General features: G+C 42.0%; 2 protein-coding genes across 5 annotated transcripts in view; both read left to right on the forward strand.

Moving 5' to 3' along the window:
• The window catches only part of plcb1l (phospholipase C beta 1-like), a 120298-nt gene extending 117863 nt beyond the window's left edge, over positions 1–2435 (forward strand). The window contains exon 33 of the mRNA XM_013908729.1: positions 1558–2435. Coding sequence (XP_013764183.1) covers positions 1558–1782 — 225 coding nt within the window. The 3' untranslated portion in view covers positions 1783–2435. The remainder of the gene's footprint in view (positions 1–1557) is intronic.
• A 5164-nt stretch (positions 2436–7599) lies between these two features.
• The window catches only part of plcb4b (phospholipase C, beta 4b), a 72370-nt gene continuing 67853 nt past the window's right edge, over positions 7600–12116 (forward strand). For 3 of the 4 annotated variants that reach the window (XM_013908720.1, XM_013908723.1, XM_013908722.1), the window contains exons 1-2: positions 7600–7962; positions 11585–11626. The gene's annotated coding sequence lies outside the window, so the exon portion shown is untranslated. The remainder of the gene's footprint in view (positions 7963–11584; positions 11627–12116) is intronic. The other variant, XM_013908721.1, reaches the window with a different exon arrangement.

Raw genomic sequence — 12116 nt, forward strand, 5'->3', positions numbered from 1 at the left:
ATTCTTGCAAATATTTTTTCAGATATTCAGGGGTGCAGTTTGCCAGCTGTGAATTTTCTGGTCGCCGCTATAATGACTGTAGGGGGGATTGGAGGGGTGTACTGCAGGTGAATCTATCACAGGAGAGTACGGCTTTGTGTTCAGCAGTTTATTCTGCCTGAAGTTCCTGCAAGATGAATATATCTCTCAGTTTTGTCGCAGCAATATTTGCTTCCATTCATTCAGGTGAGACGTGCATTTGTATTTTTTTCTAGTTAGATGCTGGATGCTGTCAGTCTGTAGTGGGGCCCCTCATTCACTCAACAGCAGGGACCAGTATCTCTAAGACAAAATATTGATCCCTGCTAAGTCTTGGTGGGACTCAGGTACTTTCGATCTCGCATTGTGCTGACGTGACTGTACCGAGCTGTGAGACTTTGACACCATTCATCTTAGCAGCGTTTCTTTTAATTACTGCTCTCCCGTGGGAGCCAGCCGAGTAGTTAAACAGAAATCAGCATTACAGCAATTATTGGCTCGCAATGACATGAATACAATCTTGTCATCTGTAATCATTGGGGGCGTCTATGCCTCGGAGAAAACAGCTTCTCCTTTCTGTTTCTCAGTGAGGGCAGGGCGGATACAGTACATGGATATTGTCGGGATCCTGGTCTGCCTCAGCAGATCAAGGTGCCTATTCAGTGCAGAATGTCACGGTCCCTATCTGATGTTCAGCATCGAGCCTTTTTGTTCAGGCTGTGTTATGGAAATAGGCATGATTCATGTTATTATAGTCTTTAGATAAGAGGCATGGAAATAACTGCAGCACCTACTGTATCCAAGCACTTACAATCCAGTGTAGACGCTGATTGTTAAGGTTGCTGTAAAGGGTGAAAACTTTAAAGCTGCTCTAATGAGGTCGCTGATACTGATAACCCCGCAGAGAATTGTTATGCAACTTCCCCTCAGCTCATCCAGCTCATTGTTTTGGTCCCACAACATTACTGTTTGGTTCACCCTAGCCATGATCTGCAGCATTTCCAGACAAGTAGGTCAAAAAAAATCTCCACTGTACACCAAACAGGAAACACAGAAAGTTAATGAATCTCTACTGAAAATATATAAAAATGAAAGAAACAGACTTCTTCCATTTTGTGACATCTCCAGAAACTTTAGGAGAGACCTATTACTCTTCTTATTTTCAGTAATATAGTATCATCTCAGGCAAAGCAATCCCATCCACCTGCTGATCAAACCTCAAAGAGCCGTAGGTCGAACTCGGTTGGTGGTTTCTATTCATCTGCAAAAATGTCACAGTCCCTAGCAAGATACTGAACACTACATTGCTGATAATTGTTATCTACTCTGCACTGCATGTGGAAAAAACAAGTTGGCAAGATGTGTAAAGGGCCATATAAGAACCAGTCCATTTACCAGAATTGGTTGTTGGACCACACTGACACCGCCTGAGCTGTTTTCAAATTGGGCAAAATCTGCAACACTCTTTGTGAGCATCATTAAATTTCTTTTTCTTCATTTACGGATTCTTGGTTGATGCTTGATTTTCTTCCTCTGCAGTTACAGAGCGATCTGGACCAGGAGTACCAGGACAAATTTCGCCGGCTACCTGTGGAAATCCAAGAGTTTGTTCAGGACAGCAGCAAGGCCAAGCTGAGCGACGACAGCATCCATGGAAACCTCGTTTCCTCGTCGACAGCAGAGAAGCTGAACCACAAGGCGTCGCAGTCAGAGGACGACACGGAGGAGGGGTCGTCGGAACGAGTCTACGAAACCCCGCTCTAGAGATTTAACCTTGACCCTTTGGGACACTGACTGGTGGACGTGGTTATGGACACAGATTCTAGGATGAGACTGCCACTTTGGTCCTAATTGTAACCAGTGGGAGGATTAGGTCAAATCTGAGCCTGAATTGGTGAGTAGCGGTCCTCTCTGCGTAGAGTGCAGTCTTGTCCAGACACCTGTTTTTCATGTAAATAATAACCTTTTGTGTATTTGTATGTTACCTGTACGTTGTCGTCTCTTTCGGTACGGCCACAGGAGGTGTTAGGAAACACTAACTATTTGCAGGAAATAACTTACTTGAACTATTGCACACAGAGAGAGTAGTTTCTTTTTATTATTTTTATTATCACGATGTTTGCAGTAGTGCTGATCAGAGAGGCGTGTCGTGCCAAGGGTTGGTATTCACTTCACAGTGGATTTTAAATGGAGTGTACTGTAAAGAAGTCATTATATATCCAGCCTTTAAAGCTTCCGTCTCTATAAGATTTAAATTCACCTTTACATATTTGCACTGAAGGCTCACTAAACCCTCTCTTACTTTAACCCAGAGGCACTGGTGGCTTGCTGGTTCTTGAGTTTGTTCTCACAGAACTAAGCCTATGCGTTGCTGCTAATTTCCTTTTTGTTTTGTTTTTTAAAATAATTTCTTTTGTGGGGTTTTTTTGTGAAATTTGGAAATATTCTTAAAAAATGATCTGCCATTCTTTCTTTGTTCTGCCTCGTATTTGTTTTGGGGTTTTTTTTAACAAGTTTGTGGACGATTCTGTCCAAAGAGGACAAGAAGGGAACGTTTATTTGTACAGTGTCTGCATGTATTTGAACAACTGTAAATGTTAACAAGTAGCTCTGTAGCAGAGATGTTTATTAATGTAAATCTATTTTCTCTGAAACATTTAAACTTAACCTGCAAAACAGTGGGCTCAGTGTGGCTTGATGCATCACTGCGGAATAAGCTGAACAGGACTAAAGTAAGTAATGACACACCCTGTCCTCTAGATGCAACGCTAGCCGGCTCCTGCTCACAGATTGCTCATTGTATTCTTTACCTTTGCCCCCTTGACTAAAACAAACCAGGACATTCAAACAGAAGAGGATCCTGTTGTAGTTTGTTGAAGCGGCCTTCCTCTTAACTGGTTCCCTTTGTACTTACAGGGAAACCTTGTGTGCACAATACACACAGAGAAGGCCCACAGAAAATACGTCCCCCTCGGGCATCGTCATTATTTTTATTATTATTTACCCACGATTGGAGTCTAAAGCGGGGAAACTGTGGGGAAATGGTTGCATTATTTTCAATCAGGTGCTCAGTTTATATCTGCAGAACACCAGCGTTAACATGAACCTATGAATAACTGGACTCCTCCCCCCTGTAACATGTGAACTGTGCTAATTCATTAAGTTTTTTTTTTTAAACTTTCTTCCGCCCAGTGCCACCATGGGTGTGCCATTTGATATCGAATCATATTTCAGCTGATTTTCCTTATAGAAAAAGAGTTGAAAGTGAAGGATTGCCTGACATGTAAGTACAAATACCTTCTTTTTTTTTTTTAAAGATGATATCGATGTGAGAGTCCTGTGCCTTTTGAATGGGTTTGCCTTGTTTGATGTTGAATGTGTGAAATGCATTATTGTTAAAATTGCCATTATATAATAATATATGAAGCTGTCTGGTATTGAATAGACCGTGTGCACTTTTTAGTACAGTACCACTACTGAGTAATGCTTGTAATGAGAAGTATTTAACATGTGACTCATAAAGGCAAGAGAGACATTTTTTGTTTTCTTTTATGTCTTGAACCACTTTATTTAACAGACTACCCCCCCCCCCCCCCCTTCTCATCAGTGTATGCACTCTGGAAATGTAAATGTACGTATGACACGAAGGTTAAAACATGAAGCTGAGAAAAAAAATCTAGTGTAAAGGGAACTTGCTTGTAATTACAATAAATGTGGCTATTATTGTACTTTGCTGGAGTGGAGTTGTGTGTCTTTTGATTTGTTGTGCTGAACTTAATATTGTGTTGGTTTGTTTTTTTATTGTTACATCTTACAGATTTCATGTCTATGTATGTAATGTGTTACAGTTACATACATTATATTAATCCTTCCTGGTTTCAGTGGTGAAACCAATCCTGAGTTGGTGTTTTGGGGGGGGATTCCCGGTAGTTACATTTTTTTCTTGAAGTGTCTTGAACCCACAGTCTGTAACTCAGCAAAGGCAAAAAAAGAACAAAAATTGTGTTGGAAACAGCTTAATGGTGTCACTGCTTTCTTTTAAAAGATGAATCAGTGTCTGGAACCCAGTTACAGAGTATGTTTGGAAGCATCTGTGACGGGTATTTGTGCACTGTAGGCTGGTGGGGTTGTCACACTCAAGGTAATGGGCAGGCAGGGGAAGCCTTGATGACCTGCTTCCTGTTATCTCCCAGGTAACAACACAGCCTGCCTATAAATAGACTGTTCACTTCCTATTAATGGCATTGTAATGAAATTGGCTTCAATTTACCTGCTTCAAAACAATAAACTCAAAATTGTATTAGAAATCTGGTATTGATTATGTCACAATTGAAATAAGAACGAATAAAGTCTTTTTCTTCTGTCCTACATGGAAAATACTTTACAAGACAGCCTTGCTCAGTGCTACTCAGAGACACCATGGTTGGTGTGGTAGGCAGTGGCCGTTATCAGGTACCTGATGCTGCAGGTTAAAAAAAATGGGCGTATCCACAGTGACACTAACCACTTGTTTTTGAACCTACCTTGAAGCCACGGCTTGATCATTATAGCTGTCGCTATTTACAATTTTGAGCAACACAAGTTGAGGAAGTGGTGGTTCTAGCTAGCTCGCCCTAAAGCGTACCCTGCTCTGTTGTCTATTTTACTTTACGTGTGGCCATAAATTGCAAAATAAACATCCCGTTGCGTTAAATAAGAATTTAAACCAGGAAGTGAGCTGATAAACACATCAGGAAAGTGTTAGCTGAGATCACAGATCAACTGAACAGTAGGGTAATTTTCCCAAACACGGCAATAAGAGCAGTTGCCACCTGCTGGCCAATTGAAATAATGCAGGTTTAAGGCAATCTTTTATGTACAGTTTATATCTAAAAGCAGTGTCTACACAACAGGACGTTTTTGGCAGTGGGGGTACCCGCAGTTTGGGAACATCTCTGAAGTAACCCTAACAGAAAACCTGCCATGGCTGGATAACAGGAGAAGTCATATAAAACTATTATGCAAAACCATGCATAGTAGGGTTGCATGCATGTAGATGTCCATAGCCATGTTTGGATCAACACCCATCTAGTTTGACTTTTCCTCTGCCTCAAAAGTCAAATGAATCTTAGGCTGCATCCATAGACCTGTGGGCAGAATTATTATTGTTTGCACTTGGATGCAACTGCAGTAATATCTAATCACTCCATTTCCTGAATGTCCAGTGGTAACACTTATTTTTTCATCTTTAGCACATTTACAAAAAAACAAAACAAAACCAAAAAACTTGTTACACATTGTGTGAGCGTTGGTGGAGTCTCCCGTGTGAGTCTGTGTACGTCTGTGCTCACTGTGTCAGTGTGCTTGTGTGGGTGACTTTTCGGCTGTCTCTATTACATTTGTACGTGCTGCCAGTGTATGTGTTTTCCACACTACATAAATACTGTGCCCTTCTTAGTCTCAGCTCCACAGCAAAATCCCCACAGGCAGCCAGAGATAAGACAAGCCTAGTCGTCCATAACAACCACTGTGACCATTCAGAGGCCTCGGTGCATGTCGGCAACTAGGAAGTGAGCTAATTAACCTCAAGTTCAGGACGGAAGGAGAGCAGCTTTTTAATAAGATTCTCTGGGTTATAAAAACAGAGACGCCCCTCCAAACTCCCAGGAATAATACCGCTCTGCGTCTGTCCATCTGCTGCGGGGACGAAGAGAAGGAGGAGGAGGTGTCCTGTAACACCAGGACAGAGAGGAGAAGACCGCAGGATGCTGGCTAAGGTACACTGAGCTCTCTCTCACTCACTCACACACAAACACACACACATACATAGTTACATAGGCACAAAAACACAAGCAGACACTGATGTGAATGTTTGAGTGAGCGAGTGAAATGCTAATCACTGACTGCCTCCACTCCTTGGCCCCCAAATAGAATCTTAGCTCTCTCCACTTTCCCTCAACTATCATAACACAACCTTAATCCCAAAGTTATGAATGTAATGTTAACACTGAACTTTGCCTTAATCTAGGCTGGATCAAATTCGGATTGTGACTCTAATATTATCCGTACCATTGTTAAACTATCAGACCATGTCCTAAAACCTAAAAATGTCCCATTTAGAGGGATGAGGAAAGACACAGTGCCCTTGGTTTGCAGGGTTTTCCTCACTATACTTCTGTCATCATTTTTGGCCCATTTAGTCTCTGAAGCTCAGAGACTGCCGACTATTTTTTCCTCTAATGATGGAGTGGCTGTAGTTGCTTTTGTACCATTTAGGAGACTGATTGTCATACAATAATTAATTTTGAAAACAGTGTCCACTTAATGGGTCCTTGGAGGCAGGAATAGGCCTCTGAAAGCTACCGAAACTGTCATGTAGCTTTCTTAACCTTAAAAATAACCTTTTTGTTATTGTCTTCGGTTACACTCTTCACATCTTTATTTGAGTCAACTTTCTTCTTACTGCTGCTTGTAAACAGAGGATTTAAATAAGAGGTGGATGGAGCTTCTGTGTTTACAGTCAGAGCTGTGTGTCTGATCATATTAAGCCCATCCCCTCTTCCTTGACATCATACACAGCAAAGCATAGAAAAAACGTTGTGAAATAAAGCATATAGAGCAGTTTGAAGCCTCAACTTTTGCCCTCCTGGGATCGCTTACATACTTACATCTAAATTCTGAGCTCATTATTTTAGACTTTGGTCATGTTTAATATGACCAGTCACCATTGCAGCACGTTATATACATATACATGATAGAAAATAAAGAACGGCATAATATGAACCCTTTTACAGAAATCCTGCATTATAAATCGGGAGGATGTTTTGACATAAGTGGGTTTGGGGATTGCAAGGTGCAGTATTTTTGGAGCTGCATTACCTCCATACTAAGCACTGCAAGTCATGACATCTCGAATAAAGCCGTCAAAGGAGTGTATCTTGTGCACACTAGCAATATTTTTTATGTGCATGCTTGCAGCTGTTTAGAACCAAAATATATTATAAAACATGTAAACATTAAATCGAGAAAAATCCCCCAAAAGCTTTGTTCTCCTGTGACTGAATTTGTTTTTATACAGTCTAATGCCATTTCCATAGCTTATATAATGCAGTGCAAAGAGATTTGGTGTGCAGCTCCATAGATGTTTAAAAAACGAAGTTACAACTATAGAAATATGTATAAATATTTTTTTTTTTAAATTGCAGAACTGTAGCATCAAACACGAAGTAGTTCAGCAGGATCTGGTGTGAAAATGAATAGTGGATGATATCTAGACAACAGCGTCACAGACTGCAAACATATTTTTTCTAAGATATTATTTTTAGGTTTACATAAACTATGAATAACTGGAGACTGTTACCGTACATGAAAGTGGTGCCACTATTAAAACTAAGTGTCATAAAGTTGCTGTTGTGTCTTTAGGGGAAGCAGGCCAGCATCACTGTGACTTTACAAAGGGAGGGGGGGCACTGTTTGTCTTTATCAACGCATGGCGGCTACAGTAGTCAGCTGTTAGAAAACGGGGGCGGAGCTGGATCTGGTTCTACCGGATGACTCACTCCGTTAACCCAAAGCACACTCATTCACTCATTTACACGCACGCCACCGCGCGATCGCACACGCACGCACACACCCATTCGCGCGCAGGCACGTTAGGTGTGAGTGCAGTGTGTAGTGGTGGGTGTGGGAGGGGATGGGGAGGGCTGCCCGTCTGAAGAGGGGTTCCTAATCAGCGCGCATCAGCACCGTTCATTCTCCACTGGAGGGCGAGTGGTACAAGAACACCGGGACACTCCGGCGGGAGGGAGGCAGAGTAGACAGTCGGAGGGAGACGGGATAGAGCAGCAGCAGCTGGAAGACACGCAGACAGGCGGAGACAGAAAATCCCTACCCGGACCCTGCACAGCATCATTTTCTCTCCGCCGTCGGATTAAACCCCCTCTCCATCTCCAACCGCGAAACCACGTAAGAAACACACATAAAGCTTTCTGATTGCTGCCGAGAGAACAGTCAGAGTTTACCGTGTCTTAGGTTAAGGGCTGCTCGGTTCAACGTGCACCAGACTGAGTTCAATTTAATGTGTTTGTTTTGCTGCCAGACGGACGCTGGACGCTTCACTAAAACTCCATCACACTAGCTCTCAGCGGCACTCTCCAAATCCTGCTCTCATCAGTCAGACATCCTCTCGCTGCCTCACTCTGTCACACACACACATACACACACAGCTGGAAGCAATAGCATTTGCTAGCTAGCTAGGCAGACGCATTTAAATAGACCTTTTGGTTTTTATTATCGAATTCACTCCAGCTTTGCTCGGTGAGCTCTCTGCTAGGTGAATACGGGACGGCAGAGAGCCGCCGCGGCTTGAAAACCTGATGAAATGCGGGGCTTATTGACGTTTCCAACGGCTGTGAGGCTAGCCAGTGGAGCTAGCTGTAGCGGGACAGAGCAGAAGCCAGCCGGCCGATGACAAGCACAGTGCACACTGCACAGTGGCCATAAAAGTCAACCAACAAACCCGAGATTTAATTTCTTGCATTTACTCTAATGGGTGCTTTTTGGTTTATTGCACTACATATTTGGAGCTTAATGCCCTGTGAGATTTGTATGATAATGTAAATTTAACATGCAGAACTGGTGCATTCTCAGTCTGTTTGCTGCTAGTGTGGTAGCTGCAGCTTGCCATGCATGCATCCATCCCAGCTTTGCAAGGTGTCATTGATTCACCGTTACGCCAACTAGAAAACAGTGTTTTTCGTGTGCCCGTAATGCCGGTGTTTAATCAATCAGCACAACGGTGGTAAAGTATCATAAAAATAGTTGCATGGGTGATCAAATGTCATAATTTGTGTGTGAAATCATTCACGGTGTGCTCTTTGGATTTTAAACAATCTATTTTTGATAGGGGAAAAGATGTAATCAGCAGCTTTCCTTGAAACCAGAGCAAATGACAGCCGAAACTCAGCAGGTTCTTCATTTTCATTTCCAAAACCAGTTTTATCCGTTACACCCCGGAGGCAGAGTGATATTTGTTCAGGAATAACATGTGCCTGTGTGTGTGTGGAAGGGGGTGAGGTGTGTGTGTGGGGGGGCTGTGTAGACTTGTTTGCACCGTATAAAGTATTATTTTTCCCCTAACATTAACTTAAGAATGAGTGTAGAAACAAACTTGTTGCATCAGCTGTTCCCCCTGCTCTCACCAACTTGCTCTGCAGTGCTTAATTGCATACTGAATCCGTTTTCTTTTTTTTTGGGGGGGGGGAATTGCTGCACAGGTGTCTACTAGTGCATATTAAATCGACCATCAAGATAGCTGTGGTCAGGCAGCAAAGAGTGCGTCAGTCCCCGTTATTGTGAAACCCTCAGAAGGTCGCCTCCCACTCCCTCCTTCCAGGCGACGTCCTCTGCAGCCTGTGAAACATCGCCTCCATTATGTAAAGAAAAACAAATTCTGCTCTGGCTTATTGACACTGCCACATAAACGTTTGACTGGCGATTACGGAGGCAAACATTACCCTCTCTCGCACAATAACAATCCCTTACCTGAGGCTTAAACCCGGACTGCGAAGCATTTTGATGAAAAGAGGTGGACTAAAAAGCTTAAAGGCTAACTGAGGGCGTGCAGGTGTTTTTATTATTTTCTTCTCTTTATGGTCGCCCTGACTTTAGTGCACTCGGTGATCAGTGTCTTCGGGGAAATTTATATGGCTGGAGGTTGCTGCACGGTAAGAGTTTGGCTGCATCGTCACAGCTTGCGGGATAAACCTTGTTATATTTGCAAATTCTTCACTTGATCTAAATTGTTAACCATCATTTTTAGTTTTACCGATTAGAACAAAAGTGACTTCAGTTTGCCATCTGCTGTTATCACTGGTACTCTTTAAAGTTTATCAGCCTTGATAGTAAAGCTGGTGTTATTTTCACCTTGTCCATATGTCCTGCAGGCAGCTACTGTAGCAGGAACTACAAACTGAAGTACTCAGACCAAGTTTTGAGTACTTTGCATGTGCTATGCTGGTTTCCTGAAAGCTGTAGCCCAGTTGATGGTATCCCAACCATTCAAGATAAACATAACTTTATGGGTTTATAGTTGAGCAAACATGCCAAGTTTGAAGGAGGATCCCATGGCATGTTGCCACTTTTTTTTCATTTTATTTCTGCCAAGGTTATATAATTTCTTCAGTTTGTTCTTTCTCTGTTTAATAACAGTGTTATTAACAAAGTGTTACATTTTACCGTTTACCTTTGGAGTTTCATCCTGAAATTCTTTGGAAATTGAGAGACATTGTCTTGATGATCTCAAGAAAATACCACAATCTGGATCCAGGAACTTTATTTATGCATGTGGAAGGAATCTTCAGCCCAGACGGATGTAGGAAGTCTTGCACTGCTATGCACTGCTATGCATTTGTAGCTCCTATATGAAGGTTTTTAAATATTGGGATGTGGTTTTAAATCTCACTGTAGATGCTTCTGCTGATTTGGTGAGGACAGACTTCCCAGTCCAGCAATTTTAATTGAAGTTCAGGTGTATCTGGAGTACACTGGAGGGACACTTTTATGGCTGTGAGATAATTTGTAACTAAGCATATTATTATGTATATGTTCAGTGCAGAGGAGATTTAGCTCTATTTAAAATGTAAAACTGGGCAGATTGAGGGTGTATACTGGTATATTATATGCTAGCGTTAAGCCAATAAGAAGTTAGTTTAGAATGAAAAGGCTGAACTACATTTTAAGTCTTGGATGTAAAGACAGTGTATGAAAGAAAAAGGATGAAACTAAAACAGCATTTCAAAGCCTGGCATTGTTTTGTTGTGGATGTGAACTTGATTAGGCCATGAAATGTGTGTAAGACAGACATTACTCAGCATCAACTTTCGGGGTGTTTGTATCTCTGTGGAAAGCTTGAGATTGGCTGTAGGGTTTGGTCCAACTGGAGAAAAATCTCTTTTTCTCTGTCTGTTTTCTCACAGCGTTATTCTTGCCAGCATGATATCGATTTGCTCGAAGGTTGGAGGTTTATTCTAGCGGGACTGGATTTGGAATCCATCCAGTGGCAGTTTACTGTATATCTTGATTGCCTGTTTGTTTGTTAGTTTTTTTCTAAGACTAGCACACTTTCTCTCCATGGTTTCTGTTAGACTTGGGAGGGCCTGGTCTAGAGTCACTGACCTTTCTCCACCTCTGTCAGTTTGTTTTAACAGTTCTATGATTTGTAGAATCGTTATTTTCTCTTTTGTGCTCCTGCAAAGAGATCTTTGAAAGTGGAAGTCCTGAAAGCCAGATGGACTAACAGACCAACAGATGGGTAATGTGGGCACAGCAACTGATAGGATCAGTGTTGTTGTAATATGTTGAAAATATGCTGCATCGCAGAGCTCAACATGTCTGAACTTTGTTTTCCCTGGCAAGGGAGTAAGTGGAGGGAATCGGGATGCGTTCATCTCTGTGTTGTATCTCAGCTCCTGACCTTCCTATTGTATAGCAGGGTTTTAGAACTCAGCCAAATAAGTCCACATTCAGGGTTTTGTTATTTATGAAATTCTCTCCCCTTCTAACTGTATGTCCTTTTTTGTCTCTGCAGGCCGAGATATGAACTCCCGCTGAAATTATTGATGCTGAACTGGTGAGTTTTGGGGCTGCCAGTGATCGCTGCAGCAACACAAATTAATTTTTCTTGCGTTGTGTTTCTTAGTTTGTTGTTACATTCTGCCCAGCAGCGCCGCTGGCTTACAAGCCCCTGCGGCAAATATTAAAACGACACAGCGTCCAGAATTTAGTTGAACATAAAGTTTGGGAAAACCGAGCTTGCAATAAATCAATCAATGTAACGTATGTGTCAGTGTTTGATCTAACACATTTCTGCGTGTCTGCGTGCACTAATATCTACCTGGATCTTATTTTCCCGCCACTCTTTCTTTGAGGCCTCATTAGCGAATACAGACACTTTCTTTCCCGCATTAAATATTACAAACACGTTGTGCCGAGACAGACATCTTATTGGATTTGTGCTGAGTGATGAAAGCATGAAGTCTAAATTTTAATTGTATCTTTCATGAAAGGCTGATATTCGCTGATCCACTGCACACATCACTCATTGATAAGTAGGTTGCATG

The sequence above is a fragment of the Pundamilia nyererei genome, unplaced genomic scaffold (genome assembly GCF_000239375.1).
Source record: "Pundamilia nyererei isolate P.nyererei 1_Seehausen unplaced genomic scaffold, PunNye1.0 scaffold00013, whole genome shotgun sequence".
Taxonomy (NCBI): Eukaryota; Metazoa; Chordata; class Actinopteri; order Cichliformes; family Cichlidae; genus Pundamilia; species Pundamilia nyererei.